Source organism: Lathamus discolor, chromosome 3 (genome assembly GCF_037157495.1).
Source record: "Lathamus discolor isolate bLatDis1 chromosome 3, bLatDis1.hap1, whole genome shotgun sequence".
Taxonomy (NCBI): Eukaryota; Metazoa; Chordata; class Aves; order Psittaciformes; family Psittacidae; genus Lathamus; species Lathamus discolor.
The window spans coordinates 82,879,935-82,897,604 of NC_088886.1; the positions used below are offsets into that span (position 1 = coordinate 82,879,935).

The 17,670-nt window shown below is 37.5% G+C and overlaps 1 protein-coding gene across 4 annotated transcripts in view; it reads right to left on the reverse strand.

Moving 5' to 3' along the window:
- Window positions 1-17,670, reverse strand: part of PARD3B (par-3 family cell polarity regulator beta) — a 414,980-nt gene that overhangs the window by 177,932 nt on the left and 219,378 nt on the right. For all 4 annotated transcript variants that reach the window (XM_065670133.1, XM_065670134.1, XM_065670132.1 and 1 more), the window contains exons 14-15: window positions 12,979-13,078; window positions 11,106-11,221 (exon numbers count right to left, since the gene is read on the reverse strand). In XM_065670133.1, coding sequence (XP_065526205.1) covers window positions 11,106-11,221; window positions 12,979-13,078 — 216 coding nt within the window. The remainder of the gene's footprint in view (window positions 1-11,105; window positions 11,222-12,978; window positions 13,079-17,670) is intronic.

Genomic DNA, 17,670 nt, shown 5'->3' on the forward strand with positions numbered 1-17,670 from the left:
TTACACACCAGCTTCACACACAAAAATTAGATTTTAATACTGGAGGGGAAAAAAGCAAGACTAAAATGATTAGAAAATGAAAAATAATCTTACCAGAATATGAGGTTAGCATTATGAGTTTAAGTACACACAGAGAAAAATTGGGAAATGCAAAAATTAAAGTTTTATATCAAAGTTTGAGCAAAATATGCGTGCTCCTTCAAGGGGTAATTTTCATTTCATGGGATATTATGCTTAGGCAGTAACTTCTAGGCTGGCCATCTTTCATTAGACTGAACAAGAGCGGCATGGACAAGTCTAGTGGATGAAAATCACATTCCTTCCCTTGTTTCCTCTGGGAACAAGGAGAAGACGACAGTAAAGAAGAGAAAGGCTAATGAGAGATAAATACTTTATATGCTAAAGTTGAAAACTTTGTAGCTAAAAATTTCATTTAGGAAGAATATAGGATGTCCTGTTTCAGAAAACAGCATTTGAAAATACTGCTCTGCATGGTGTTAAAAATTCATGCAATCATTCAGCTATGCCAAAAATAGTATTTCTCTGGCTATCTTCCTCGGCTTCTGAAAAAAAACATAAGCTAAGTGTAGATTTCTTTTCTAAGGCCCTACTACTGTTCTCTGTCTTTGCAGAAAGGCACCTGAAAGATTTTAAACTGAAAAAAAATACTGCCTACTCTTCAAAGTAAAGTAAAAAAAATCCTAATTATTTTTATATTGCAACATTAAAAACTAATTATATAGCAACTGTGAAAACTTCAGCTCATATATGGGATATATCAGGAAAGCATTCATAAAAAAACTTCAATTAACTATTTTTATGCAGACACTAGAAACACAACACATTCTTGAGCTAGAATTGTTAAATCCAAAACGCTAAAAAAAAAAAAAAAGAAAAAGGAAATCACCTAATTTGGGGACTACAGACACAAAACTCAAACAAAAATCTGGGAAGGATCAATGCAACAGAGTAAACACATTCACATACAAGAAGATACTTTGTAGTCATAAACTGAATAAATATTTCACATTTCAATATGTCCCTGGAACTCCTGGGGATGTTACTTCATGAAGTCATTAATGTTTGCCTCTTTTAAAGAAACCTCTGTAATTTAGAAACTGCATTTGCACCAGAGAAGCCAGCTGCATTTTCACTGTCAGGTATTAAAGTAATTACAAGTGGCAGAAGTTCAACAGCTATTTAATAAAAGCACTTACATTTGGGGGACTAGCAAGACCACAGATTAAGAAAGGTGGAATACTACTAGAACAAACAAATCTCTCCAGCTGATAGCAACCAACTGGTAGTTATTTTTTTCCCCTAAACTATGCCAACAACCACAACAAATGGTAAAAAACCCCAACCCTTTATGCCATGAATACTCAGATGTATTAGAATTCCCCATCGTAATATTCTGGAGCGCTGTTTTGCTTTAAGAAAACAGTAGAAGCACCCTGCAATGTATCCATGTGCTTCCACATAATCTTTTGATTGCCATTCCTGTACCCTACTCAAGATAACCAAGGTAGCCGTTTTATTTGAATTGCATGATTTTCAATGGTTCAGTACATAACAAGCCTTCTGTATTGCCTCAAAGTTTACTTAAAGGTCATACTACTTCCTAACTATGATTTACAAAAGCACAAATCTATGCTGTGGGCAATTATGCCCAGTTCAATCACTGTACCATTATATTATTTTTCCCCAAACAAGGAGTTACCACTATTCACAAGACGCAGGGTACTACTATTCAACATAGCAGCTCTTTTATGAAGGATCGGTTTTGCACATGGACTACTAACAGCTACTTAAAATCTTCTAAATGTATGAAAGTTACTTATATTTCTACTGGACAAATCGACACATACCTTTGAAGACCAGCTGCAGTTCTGCACTCAGGAAAGAAGTAAAAGGGATTAAAATGACAAGTAATGAGAAATAATAAAAAGAAACACTGAAACATCAAAGAATTTCTAGAAAACAAATTTCCTGATACCTTTTTATTAGTCTATAAGAAGCCCAATATAATGTTTTTTTTACTATACACTACTAATCAATTAACAAGAGCTGTATTTCCAAAACACATATATAAATGATGCTTTTGTGCTTTTAAGAATGCATCAGTCTCTATGGTATACAGACATGAAAATAAAGTAAAGCTACAAATTGATCACTGTTTTTTCTGATTAACTGTGTCCTTACTCAGCCCTTTCATTATAATGAAGGCACAGCATCATTAATTAATTTTAGTCAATGACAGTGCCAATGACATAATTCTCCTGCTATTTTTATTTTCTTGGTGAAGCGTTTCCCCATCTACGAGCCGCATAAATCACTCGGAGAAACTGTGCCAAATGTTGGCTCACAACTATCACTTAGAAAATCCTGCTTGCCATTCTAGGCTTGCCCTGTAATACTGCATACAAACACTACAGGCTTTTACACTAAAATCTGCATAAGCAATAAAATGTATTAGGAAGGGTAAACTTGTGCTGTCTTAAAAGTATTTCCTTTAATAATTCCCCCTCTTCTCCTGTCTAGCAACAGTGAAACTCCATGTAAGGGCCCATCTCTCCTTTTCTGTGGTCACCTGGTTATCCATCAGCTACTCAGTCTGGAAGAACTGACTCCTTGATAGATTCCTCTTCACCTTAATATTGAAAAGCACTGACACTAGCAAAAAGCTTGCACAAGGAACAAGGATAAATTATACTTTTGTGTTAAAAAAGCCTTTTCTAAAATGGCATGCACCACAACATTTGGGATACCCTGCTCAGCACAAAGACAGGAATAAATCACATCCAAACTAAAGATTCTGGATTCGTTTTTCACCTGTACAAAGTTTTCTCTAATTAGATTTTTCACAGGAATTTTGTTAGAATTGATTTAGCACTTGAATTCAATTGTATTCAGAGAAAATCCCTGAAGGATACATCTTATGTATCAGCACATGAGAATGTAAATGCCTAAGCTTGCATTCACTATTACTACTACTTGTTGAAGAACCAGTAGTACAGTTCATGCTGTCTCCTGGAAAGGCTTTCTCCCAGCAGAAAATAACATTGTTTTACAATTTCCCAGCCAGGGCAGTATAAATTTCTTCACCTTCTTTTAGTGGCACAACTACTCATTCTTGAAGGTTACATTGCTAATTGAGGCTATCACAGCTTCTTTTACACTTCTGTTGTCTTCTCTAATCCTCTTTCACCTCTGTTACAGAGAAACTGTACCAGGCTAAAACTGATCCAACTCCCCCATTACACATTTCCTGTATGTCATTAACACTTCTTCCCACCTCCTAGGGTTAAACCACAAATTTCTAATCTAATCTGTCATTCATTGGCTGAAAATACTGACAGGGAACAGATTTAAGACACAGTGTAGGTAACATTTATAAATTTGTTTTTAAAAGTTACTTCATTATCATCTGTACTTTCTTATAGTAGCGATACATTAACTTAATTGCCATTTCTCCCCACCACTTCATTTATCAACAAGCAGATTAACTCACTTAAAACTTACACTAAAGCAACATAAGAAACTATCGCCCTCCACCATGTGTTACCATTTTTTCAGCTCTATGACCACCACAGCTCACATGATGCTTCCAGCCTGCTCCACAGCAAGCTCCCTTTTATACAAAACCAGTCCAGAAAGTTAATATGCCTTTCTGCCCCCTTCTGTCTTTCTGCCACAGCTCACTTTCCCCTCAACTGCATCAATGCAGATTTAGTATAAAACTGGGTAATGGAACCGCCCTTGTTAAAAGTCTTCCTTTTTTGCACAGAATAAGCCTGATTTTAGTCTCATTTCAATTAAATTCACAGGGTCTCTATTACTTAATAAATGATTTTGTTTCATTTCCTACTTATGGATCTTACAAACAAGAATTTGAAAGTCACTTAAACTTAGAAAATTATGTTGTGTTCATTTCTTAAAATTTATTCTGCAGAGTGGCCTCAGAAAACATACATCTAATGTGACAGTACTAGAAAGTTACTCATGACATAAGATATAATAATTTTAGAATCTCTCTTGGCCCTTGATCCCAAAACCAATCACAGCTACAAGCAACAGAGATATTCCTAAACCCAGGATGGTTTTGGAAAGTCTCTCTCTTCAAGAGAAGATTTGTTAAATTATTGTTTTTAAGTCAGTAAAATTGAAAAGTCTCTTAGAACTCGGAGCCATCTTCTCCATTTCCTCATTAATGTTCTAATGAGCTTAACTGGCTCCTAAATGCAGTTCTGAAGTTGATTTCAACCCAAAGCAACCTGATAAATATTCCATGCATACAACATGTTTAACAAAATAATGATTTTAAAACACCAAACCTCTTTTTGTTCCACTAATACCGTAATTCTCACTAGAGACTCTCCAAAATGTATTCTTTTTAACTGTATCTGAATCAAAACATTGATTAAAGAGTACTCTCCATCAGTTCAGCCCAGTCCTCATTTGGTTACATTTTGAGATATTTATTTCAATGTCCAAAATTACACTCAGAATAATCTGGTTCAGTGCAAACCACAAAGTAACTGATAGCATCTTGACTGCATTTTCTACATATTTCTGGATGCGAAATCCTGGTTTCTCTTTGTTTTAAGGTGTTATAAAAGTATAAACTGTAATCAAATGCATCCCTTCACTAACAAAGAAATTAGTTAAATATTGGCTTCCCTGCAGAATACTCCATACCTTACATTTTGCATATTCATTTACTAATTATTCGTAAATACATAAATAAGTTGGCCAGTATCTTTATCTTATTAATAAATAAGCCCTAAGGTTAAGAGACTCTATATCTAATGATGTTTTAGCAAATAATATTTTATCCATATCCAAAATAAAGGGTATTTCAATTTCTTCAGGCTGTAAAGCTTAACCAGTTAAGATCTATGGGTTTTTGCTATTTATCAGGAAAGGAATGAGAGATTAGCAGTAGTTTGGGATAGAGGTCATGGGTTATTATACCAACATCCTCAAATATAAATCTACACAGTACTTTGCCTGAATTGATACACAACAAAATTACTATATACTCACACAATACAATTTCACACTGCTTCAGGTTAAAACAAGCCACACTTTCATGTGTTTGCATACAATTCCCAGGGCTGCGGTTTTTACAGTACATTAATGCATAGCTTAAATCACTCCTGTGCATAAAGATTTATGGAAAATAGGGGCATTGGAGATAAATAATAAAACACCGTCTTTCCTTTCTTTTTCTTAATAGCACACCGATTTTCACCTTTCAACACAACATTTAAAAAAATGTTAAACTCTCCACAAAAAATACCTTTTTAATAGTTAAAAAAAAGGACAAACTACTGAAAATGTTTTCTGATTAAATATACAGAAATTCTTCACTAGACAACTGTGGTAATGTATGGGAAAATGTGTCTTTACAGAAGGCTGTTACATGGAAAATCATCCTTCAAATGACTTGTACAGAAGCCACTGATTTCTTCTTCATTTTTAATCATAGAATCATAGAATAGTTAGGGTTGGAAAAGACCTTAAGATCATCTAGTTCCAATCCCGCTACCAGGGACACCTCACACTAAACCATGCCACCCAAGGCTTCATCCAACCTGGCCTTGAACACTGCCAGGGATGGAGCATTCACTAATCACCACACTATTTCCTATCACTACAGTCCCTAATGAAGAGTCCCTCTCCAGCATCCCTATAGGCCCCCTTCAGGTACTGGAAGGCTGCTATGAGGTCCCCACACAGCCTTCTCTTCTCCAGGCTGAACAGCCCCAACTTTCTCAGCCTATCTTCATATGGGAGGTGCTCCAGTCCCCTGATCATCCTCGTGGCCCTCCTCTGGACTTGTTCCAGCAGTTCCATGTCCTTTTTATGTTGAGGACACCAGAACCGCACACAATGCTCCAGGTGAGGTCTCACAAGAGCAGAGTAGAGGGGCAGGATCACCTCCTTCGACCTGCTGGTCACGCTCCTCTTGATGCAGCCCAGGATATGGTTGGCTTTCTGGGCTGCGAGTGCACACTGAAGCTGGCTCATGTTAAGTTTCTCATCGACCAACACCCCCAAGTTCTTCTCTGCAGGGCTGCTCTGTATCTCCTCTCTGCCCAACCTGTAGCTGTGCCTGGGATTGCTCTGACCCAGGTGTAGGACCTTGCACTTGGCACGGTTAAACTTCATAAGGTTGGTATCAGCCCGCCTCACAAGCGTGTCAAGGTCCCTCTGGATGGCATCCCTTCCCTCCAGCGTATCAACCGGACCACACAGATTGGTGTCATCGGCAAACTTGCTGAGGGCACACTCAATCCCATTGTCCATGTCAGCGATGAAGATGTTAAACAAGACCGGTCCCAACACCGACCCCTGAGGGACACCACTCGTTATTGGCCTCCAGCTGGACATTGAGCCATTGACCACAACTCTTTGTGTGAGGCCATCCAGCCAGTTCTTTATCCACCGAGTGGTCCATCCATCAAATTGACGTCTTTCCAATTTAGAGAGAAGGATGTTGTGTGGGACAGTGTTGACTGCTTTGCGCAAGTCCAGGTAGATGACATCAACTGCTCTACCCCTGTCCATCAGTTCTGTAGCCCCATCATAGAAGGCCACCAAGTTGGTCAGGCAGGATTTCCCCTTAGTGAAGCCATGCTGGCTGTCACCAAGCACCTTGTTGTTCTTCATGTGCCTTAGCATGCCTTCCAGGAGAATGTGCTCCAAGATTTTGCCAGGCACAGAGGTGAGACTGACTGGTCTGTAATTCCTCGGATCTTCCATTTTCCCCTTCTTGAAAATGGGGGTTATATTTCCCTTTTTCCAGTCGTCGGGAACTTCACCTGACTGCCGTGATTTTTCAAATATGATGGCCAGTGGCTTAGCAACTTCATTCACCAGCTAAATGACTTAATGTGTCATTAAGTTTCAAAAAAAGTGCACCACTTCATTGGGAAGGGAGAACACGACATAACTGTGGCATTTCTGATTTTTTTCTTATTTTTAACACCATGCTATAAGCACAAGTCCAAACATGGCATACAATCTAAACTTGGTCAGTACAGCCATGCACTCTAAGTCAGTATTCATTTGGCCCTGCACAAATTCTTAAAATCAAAGTACAAGGAGAATCTTTGCCAACACGTTCAAACACCACCAATCTGTAACAAAAATAATATGTAACTGAGTGGACGTGTCAGGTGCCAGGATCAGCAGAAGGAAAGCGGTAGCTGTGCTCTTTTGTCACCACCAGTTCAAAATAAAAGTAGGCAAGACAAAGAAAAATATACTATAAGACACAGGATATGAACTCTACCAGTGATCCTGAAAGTGCTGTCATTATCTCAACACAGCAGCAGGAAAGAACATTAGGACTTATAAGCTGATATGGAACTAATCTGTACCCTATTACTCTGAATGAAGCTGTAAATTTTGAGAAGCGCTTGAGACTATGGAAATCATGGATGCTAAAGCAGTGAACTGGTCACCCTACCCCCATATGCTTTGCAGAGGGACATCATCGCTATCACTGTTCTTGCCATTTTGATGTTTGCGGTGTCTACAATCAGAACTCAGTAATTCACACATGCCACAGACTTTTAATTAATTATTTTTAAGTAGATTCAAGCAAAAACTACCTCATCTACAAATAACTTGAATTCTCCAAATACACCACCTCTAGACAACGGTACTTCTAGATTCATGCTGTTTGTGAATTTAGCACTCAAAACCTGTGTCAGTTCATATGACTCATGGCACGTGCATGGCAGCATAGAGCCCTGCCTAAACAACAAGTTGGCATTGGTTCATGCCCATTGTTCCTGTCCAACTGTCCAATCAACAACCCAAAAATGCACTAAGAGTTAATAAACTAAAACATATCTGCCCTACTGGCAAGTAACCTATGGCTTTTGCTGCATGTGCCAAGTTCCTCTCATTGCAAGATTTGCTCAGGAGACTGACAATGACAAACTGATGCAACATGTAAGCAGTACTGAATACTTTTTGATCACCCATCCTTATTTCCTGATATTATTCACTGAGGATATTAATTTAGAATAATTATTTTGTAAATAAATACGACTGGAAAACAGATAAGGCACTCAAAGGTTTCTGGTCCTAAATTATATAAAATCTGAGAAGACAAACATCAGTGTTAAATGGGTTTCCATTGTGAACCCATGTAATTACAGACTAGTCTTTACTTAAGAGTTTTGCTTCTTGTGCCTACATTAACCTTCATCAAAGCCAGAAAGACCCTTACTATACAATTTGATTAGCTCTCCAATTTAATGAATTTACTATTTACTCATAAGGTTTACAATTTGTAGAAAAGTTTTGATTCTGCGGTCTCTAAGTGCTTAAAATTTTCTGTTACTGACCTTTGATGATTCTTCTGATGGTGATGCCATTATGTAACACACACCTTTCAAATCTTACAATTAGGCAACAGATGCATTATATACATTTTAAGGTGAAGTAAAATGTTTTGTAAAGTGAATAGCAGTACAGACTTCACTGATGCCCTGTATCACACCTGATTCAGAGACAATTTGGTTTAAAAGGAAAGAAACTGCACCTAAATCACATTTGTATGGCCTCAGAGCTCTCTTCCTGAACTCCAGTTCCTTGATTTTTCTGTTCATGATGTTGGACTTATTTTGGAAGGCACTGGCAGAACTTGAGTACAAAAGAAAAGTAGTAAGAGGACAGCATCCCGTGAATACTAGAAAAAGAGGCCCTAGCAGTTATACAAGTATTTTTGAGTGGTGTTCACCTCCTCTTTGTTACCAAATCTGCTCCATAGATCCTCTGTGATGCTGAACAAATCTTTCTGACAAGCTCAGCTCTGGGTCTGGAAGATGAAAACAGCAGCACTTTTCTCATTTTGGTGGCAAACAATGCACTGAAACCAGCAACGGATGCACAGCTCCACATTGGGATGTGAAGTTACTATGAGTCCTGACTGCAGTTAAGTAATAAGCAAAATATAAAAACAAAGAAGTAACTTTCCTTCCCCAAAAATCCATCTTGGAGTATGCATTACATGAATGCTCTATTTGGAAGCACAGTTTTAAATACCAAGTAACTGGGATTTTTATTTATATTAGAAGCATTTTATCTTGCAGTTACTTCACCTAAGATTTTCATGTTCCTTTTCCTTTTACTCTTCCAGCCAGAAGCTTCTGCTTAAAATCTTTCAAAAGGTGGGAAGTTGAACACAGTACTTCACTGCTTACTAGAAAATGACTGCAAAAGGTCCCAGCTTTCATCTTCCTCAATTTCTTTATTTGTCAAGCTACATGAAAGCAATTTTACTTCATCTACTGTTATTTCTATAACACAGGATGATTGTAGTTTGTTCAGTCCCTCCAGTTTTTTTACATGACTATCTCAGGTAATAGATTTACCTTCACATCACTACATACGACAAGGATAAAACTTCAGTGCTTCCAATCAGACTGATTATTATCCCTTCTTTTTTTTATTTTCATAGCAGAAGGGGTATTTTCAACAGCTACCTTCTATGAGCAAGAAATTTTGAAAGCTCTTAAAAATATTTTTGCACCTAATTCTTATTTTATTTTTTCTGCACCTAATTTAAGTTCAGTTTTTACCCGCTATTATTTAGTGCCTCGTATACATTCTCAAAGCATTGTTTCTGAGTGTCAAGAGCAGATTACTTACACAAACTTGAACCTCAAAAATAAACAAATACAGACCAGGACAAAAGAAAGTACAAATTACCTGGTAGTTATGGACATGCTCTCAAGCACACTTCCATGGATTAATTTTACACTGGTGCTTGTGAGCAATCTTTCTAGTGACTTCTTTAACAGCTGTAGATAAATCTTTCTAAAAGAAGACTCAGTAAAGTTGAACATTATTTTTTCCAGTAGACTACATACAATACACGTTTTGACTCAAGTCTGTAAAACTCATTCCTTGGTGAGGAACATTTCCATTCTTAAAAAAATATGCTACTCTCTGCCAAAATAGTGGAACAGAACTGCAAAAGGATGTGTATCTGCTCTGGTCATGCAGCAGCTTTAAAATTCTGCCTTACGAACTACCCTAAATGAATTCTTACCCATTCTTACCCTGCATTAAGAACTGTTTGACTTTTCTTACATTCCATTAGATTACACACGTATTATGTTACATTAAAATATTACATTAAGATCACAACAGAAATCAACAATACAAAATCTAAGACCAATCTACAGCATTTCAGCGAAGGAAGGAAAAATTAGCACCACCAAGAACCTACCTTGAAACTATATATGAAATTAAGTTTCTATTACTAGTGTACAAAATTTGATCCAACAAAACACACAAATCTATGATTAACAACATCCTAATGGGAGGTCTCAAAGTTACTCCAGGAAATTTGAAAAACACAGATAAAGAGTGCCAAAAAAAGAAAAAAAAAAATCAATCAATCAATAAACAGATTATTTGGTTTTCTTTGAGGCTTAAGAACTTTGTGATTTTTGCTTGAACTCTTAACAAAACATGCATCTGTTTTCAACTGCAATAACTTCAATCTTCCACCTGCAAATGCCTTCCCAATATTGAAAGAACCCCTTACTTTCTGCTTCACCCACCCTGCAAGTTTTTTCTGCACAACACTGACCACTCTTCAAGCATTTATAAAGACCTACTGCAACTCTTTGATTGCCTGTTTTTGTCATTGTGAATTAATACACAATTTGTCTTACAAAAGTTACAGCCTTTGTCCAGTGTAGTTTTGCAATCATTTATATGCTATGTGGAAATGGCTTTTGTTATTGCTGTTTTGCTACATTTTTTAGGCATATAAAACTTGTACAGCAATTCTTTCTGCTGATTTTTACAAGCTTGTTTTTCAGCTTAGATTTCAATACAAAGGATAGAATGGCCTCCGAGAAGGAAAAAAACAAGCCCTTTCTTCAGCTTCAATAAAAAGGGTACTTGCAATTAGATGTTATAGGAGGCTGACCATTGTCTTCATCACTGTAGCTCCTCTGCAGAACTTACCCCCTGATGTTTGTGTTTAAGAAACAAAAGCAAGAAACAGAGATGGTGCAGATGGGCTAAGACTAAAAAGCTGACCTGTATGTCACCCCACCCCTTCTTACCAAGATCCATGCTTTTTGAGGCTTTCAGATTAATTGATTCGGACTGCTTGGCTGGTGTCAAGGATCTGAAGTTGATGTGCTGATCTGTTAAATGCACTGCTGAATTCATGATAGGGCTGCAGGAAAAATATTAAAAAAGGACATGTAAGATACTTAGGCACCAGCTCAAAACACAAGTGAACTAATTAAAGCACACAAAGACACACATGCGTTTATTCCTCCAGTTGCTTTCAGCCATACATTTTAATATCAGCTATTGATCCTCAACTTTCCTTTCTGAGATTTAAGACCTCCAGTCCCTACCTTTTTATCACAGATGCAAATATAAATATAAATGCTTAATCAGTTTTTAACAATTCACATTTTATCTAGCAGAAAAAGAGGAACATAACGCTGCCTGCCCATTTGTCTTTTTTGATTTGGTTTTGGTTGATTTTTTTTTTGTTACCCCCCACTAATCTATTTAACCACTGCATTTCCAAATAACATGCTACATAAAACTGGAAAAATACTGCCAATGTAGCTGGCTCAATTCTACTTCATTTGCTAATATGAAGTATTTTACAGCCTTGTACCACTTCTGCAGAGTGCAGAGGCTGGATATCTTAAGGAAGGTGCCATAAAACTCTGAAGAATTCCAAGGAATTGTGTGTGGGTTTTTTTGTTTTCCAACCCAAATCATTCCATGATTCTCTGATTGAATTTTAAGCATCAGAATATGAGAGGTTGAAATGATGCTTTGCTTTAAACCCTGTGCTAGTTGACACAAAGTTTATGTCATCATAACAAAGTATATATCATCATCTGCTCTCATGAGACCCCCCCTTGGAGTACTGCATACAGTTCTGGTGTCTCCAGCGTTAAGACAGACATGGAGCTGTTGGAGCAAGTCCAGAGGAGGGCCAAATGGGTGATCAGGGGACTGGAGCACCTCCTGTACGAAGACAGGCTGAGAAAGCTGGGGCTGTTCAGCCTGGAGAAGAGAAGGCTGCGTGGAGATCTCACAGCAGCCTTCCAGTATCTGAAGGGGGCCTTCCAGGGACTGTAGCAATAGGACAAGAGGCAATGGGTTTAAATGTAAACAGGGCAGATTTAGATTAGGCAGCAGGAAGAAGTTCTTTACTGTGAGGGTGCTGAGGGACTGTAACAGGTTGTCCAAAGAAGTGGTAAATGCTCCATCCCTGGCAGCGTTCAAGGCCAGGTTGGACAGAGCCTTGAGCAACCTGGTCTAGTGGGAGGTGTCCCTGCCCGTAGCAGGGGGTTGGAACTAGACAAATCTTCAGGTCCTTTCCAACCCAAACCATCCTGTGATTCCATGAGCTTCAACATGTTTACACGTTTTTTCTGCACTTCCAAACTTCTGTATTTGCTAAGGAAATTAAAGCTTGTAGCAGCTATGAAGCACACCAGCCTTTACAACAGATATTCTTAAAACATCTGAAAAATATACCCAATGCATTTCCAACTGGTAAAGTGTCCAGTAATCTTTCCCCTACAAATTTCAATGTTCAAAATTCCTAAAGCTTCATTTTGTAACCTCAATAACATCTTTGGCCCACAATCTGCATAAGAAGCTTCAATTTGGCTAGGACATTTAAGAGACTTCAGTAACTTAATCTACATGTGGCACCTACTGGTGTGATCCATATACTGTGGACAGCAGGCATACTGCAGCTTGTGGACAACTGAAATGAACAATGCACTAAATGCTAAAGTAACATTCCCAGCTTATAATAAAGAATTGTTTAGGTGACTGAAAGCAGTGGCACAAATTTCACAAAATAGAAAGCAATTTTAAAATAAATTAGAACTACTATCACAAACACTAATGAGCAGTTAGCACTGCAACTATTAAGTACAGTCGAAGTCCAACCTATGATTATAATCGTCATTCAGCAAATCCTCACTGGGATGTGGTGGGAGAGGTGGGGGAGTTTCATTTTCACCGCTGCCACGATCAGACACAGGCAACTCTGAAATAAAATATAAAAAGGGGTTAAATAAGCTGCAGAAACAAGTACGTTTAACTGATCAATGACTGGACTAGAAGGCCTCAAGCAACGCTGAAGTGAGTCACAAATTATTCAAATCCCTAAACTAACTAAACTAGAATTAAAATCACACAAAGCAGAAAATATATCCCTTGGGATTTCCTGAAGAGCTGATTTTCTGATTTGCATATGCATAATTAAAGGTAAATATAGGGAAACTTACAGTGAAGTTGAGTACAAGGCACAAATTGCTTTACTCCATTTGAGTGGATTTTCACTTATACATAGCTGCATCCTAACCGATTGTAAGTTCTTGCCTTCGTTCACTCTGATGGGGAGCATTTACCACTTTTCATGTACAGAGGAGAACCACATTCTCAGCAAAGAGTTCAAAAGAAAAAAAATGTCTGTTACCCCATGGCAGGAGAATAAAGAGGCATTTCTGAATTACAGTCTTTATTTTCCTACCATTACACTAATTCCTTCTTTACCTTTACAAAAGGCATTCAGCTCACACCAGAAAATTACTTGACCAAGAGAAACATGAACTACTCAGTTAAACCATTCAGTGGTTTGCTAAGCAATGTTTACATACCTGCCATATTTAATAGAACTGCACCTGCTGTAGACCAGTTTGTTATTGTCCCGTAAATTCATCTCAATCTAATCTTACAAAAAGTTCCCACATTTTGAAATGTAGAATATGTCTTCACCCCTCTAATACTTAAGAAGAAACACAGACACTTAACAGTTCTTGGGTCTGAACAGCAGGTAAGCAATATAACAATACTGATGTACCACACTTTCATGTGACCTGTTCCCTTGAACTGAATGCTGCTAGTCTTTTTTACACAATTCTGCATGAAAGTACTAATCTAAGTTGAGACAAAAAGGGTATACAAGGAGGGGATAAAGGCAGACAGCAATAGATTATATTTATCAGGTAAGAGCACTGAGGTAGTTCCCAAAAAGCAAACAAAATACCCCAAAGGAAGCCATACTATTAGCATGTATATGCATGCTGGCTTTGTATATTATGATCACATTCCTTCAGGCTGCAATTTCAGTACAACAAATGGAGAAGAGGAGTAAATGGGAAGTTTCCACAACAAAAAGATTTCAGTGCAATTAACTGATTCAAAAGATGAAAAGGCTTACTCATTTAAAAACACTCAGAACTACCAAAACGAAGCAGACTGTGAAGCTCTGCAAAAAGATTGCAGGACATTAAGGAGGAAATACAGGTGAAAGTCCCGGTCAGTGACTGCAAGGTGATGCAGATGGGAGTAGGGGAAAACTCTTGACACATACACAAAGATTATTACTTTAGTGATTTCCACTCTGGAACAATACATTAGAAGTGCATGGGATCATTCTTTGTATATATACTTGGTGAAGTCAAAAGGGAATGGGCATTTAGAGAAGAGTCCAAACACTCCATGCAGAACTCAGGGTTAAAGGTGTGCCTCGTTTTTAAACAACATCCAAGGTTTCACTCTTCCTGTCTGAAAAAGGATGTAACATAATTCAAAAATGCATTGAAACGGTGTCAAGGGCAGTTGGACACATGTAGAAACAAGGAACATGGACTAGGATTCTTTGAATTAGAGTAAGAAGCAATAGAAGGGGATACAAGAAAAGCCTATGAAATTGTAAAAGCTATGCAAAAGGTGAAAAGGATGCTCTCACTAACAGTGTAACATGGTAACACAGTAACTAGAAGGCACCCAGTGAAAACATCAAGTAGAAAGGACAAACACAGAGTAGTATTTTTTCTTATGTAATTAAATCATGGAACAGATTGCCCATGAGGGTGTTTTGAAAAACCAAATTAAAAAAAAAAATAAAGAAATTGAATTAAATTTGGAGAGCTATTAATGGCACAATGGTCTATACAGAGCCTCTGATTTAGGAAGTCCCTAAACCACTGACTACCCAGAGTAGGAAACATGCCTGGTGGAAGGAGAAAAGGAAATAAAAAATAAAATCACACATCACACTGCACCATACGCCTGTGCCTTACCCTCTTTGAGCAGCCTCCAATAGCCATAGCAAGAGATTGAGCGTATCACACAGTTACACACACTTTGATTCACAGCAGCTGATACATCATTTCATAAAGGCTGTTTGGTGATGGGTTACCACTGGCATTTTTCTTGCTGAACACAAATGTTATACACAGAAGAATACTGGACTTCCTGAGTGAAATGAAAGTGATCACAAGGACTACAGCTTCCAGCAGAATGGGAGCAGGAGCAGAAGAGTGAATTTAACCTAAGAGGCAGTCACTGGCTCCATGTTCAAGGCCTTAGGAAATTACCTTAACAGATCCAGAGAGATCAGAGAAACAGCTAAGCTACTAAACAAAATGTACTGAATTTTCAGATTAAACAGTTTTGGATAGTAAGTAACTGAATCTCTGTATAAGATAACGTAATGTTTACAAGCAAAATTTAAACATTAATTTAAAATTTCATTTCTTAATTTTCTATCTTAGTATTACCACACACGTATGAAAACAAAGATGCCTGCACAACTATGAAGACTTGGCAATCTATGGCAATAGAGGAAGCTTATGATTATTCTACTACTTAACCAGAGACATGACAGCATTTCCCCTATAACCATTTATAATGTAGGGTTATAAGAGATATACAAGAACTTCTAATGAAACACATTCCAGTAATCTTTCAACACCAGAAACGTAAAGCTGTTGGCACTGAAGTATCAATTCTCAAAGAGGTTGTTCTAAAAAACACTGAATCTGTGCAACAGCTTGGCAGCAAAAGAAGTGAGGACCTGAAGGCACCAAGTATTATTCATGCAAAAATAGAACAAACACTGGCATTTCAATATTGGATCAGTATCCCCTCCCCCTTTATTTAAATATCCACAGGCAAGACAAAATGTAATGTTTTGGCTATAAGCACTTTTCCCCAGACATTTGTTCTTGCTCATGTATAATAAAAAAGACTCTTAAAACAGACAGCAATATTAGCAGGCCAAGCTTCAGTGTGTTTTTGCTGAGCTTTTTTATAAGAATTTTATTTGTAGGAATAGTAAATGATACTGGAAATAACTTACTAGAAAACATTAATTGAAAAAGTGACATTTTATAAATATAATACAGCTCCTGTCATTAAATTCTTACACTAGATCCTGTATTATGTTAAAAAAACTCTTCTTTGCTATTCTTTGTAAAAATAAACCAACCATACTTCTACACACAAGATCTGGATAATACATCATAAGAATGTACAAGGGACTGTTCCTGCCTGTCATAATAAGGCTCACTACAACTGTGACTCACATCCTTAAACAGGGACACAACCTAAAGTTCACAACTGAGTTGAATGAGGGTAGTGCATAGTGTTTTGTCTTTACAGGTGCCTTGAAAGCATGAGGATAGTAAGAAACAATGCAAAAAAATATTTGAACCAGCAACTGCAAATAAGTGACACGCTCATATGGAAAGCAGAATGAGCTTTCAAGCTCAATCCTACCTGACAACAGCCCTCAGCAGCACTCCAGAGCATCCTTTCCACATCCAACAAACATTCTCTTCTGAGGCCATCACAGTTTTTTGCGACAATGCCATCTTACCATCCTTTTTTAATTAAAAATATGTCTACTGAAAACGATTTTACAAACGAGCTGTAAAGCAGTCATCCTGATCTTTGGACTGCAGTTGGAGAATAGTTATCTGAATGTACGGCTCTTCCAAGTTGTTGTGAATTTTATTTGACAGGTTACCTCTTGCCATTCACCTGTATCAGTGGCTCCAGAACAGTTGTATATATGTTTTTTAAGGAAGCATTTAAAGGTGTTTGCTGCTTTTTGATCCTTTGGCAATGACTAACTGTACAGGGCAGGCTAGCTCTGAGGATGACCCTTTTCTCCTCTAACTACAGAATCAGTATAAATTCCATATAAAAGAAATATAAAGTAGATCTAAACAGAATGATCTGATCTTTGGATATTTACAATGCTTGAGCCTATACCTAATTCTTTGCCTGGAGTCACACTGTCCAAAATACCAAAGTCAACACAATTATTTACCGCTAAATTACACAGGAGTTTCTCTTGAGCTTTACAGATGCAGGCTCTTCAATTTTGGTTAAAACAGTCATCACAGCAGCCTATGAAATTACTTTTTGCAGGCCACCCAGATTCCACAGTTGTCTCGAGAAGTGGGAAAAATCATGCATAATTCAACCACATCAAAGAGAGTATTTTTTTTTTTCTTACTGGAAGGTATTTAAGTATGTGCTTGGCTTGAAGGATAACAGCACACTTAAAAGGAAAGGGGTCAAGACCATCTCAAATACTTGACTTTTCAGATAACTAGTACCTTGCTGAGTCAGGTGCAAACTGGACAGATAGTACAGCATGCCATCAGAAATGAAAGACGACAGAAAAATAAGTGGTATTAAAAGCTCTTATTTATATGTTTGTGTTTGCTCATACATGCAGGTTTTCTTTGTACAATGTACACATCTACCTAATTTTTCTTAATGAGTTCATTAATATAATTCCAATTTGTAAATTAAGGAAATGTTTTTAACCTTTGAACA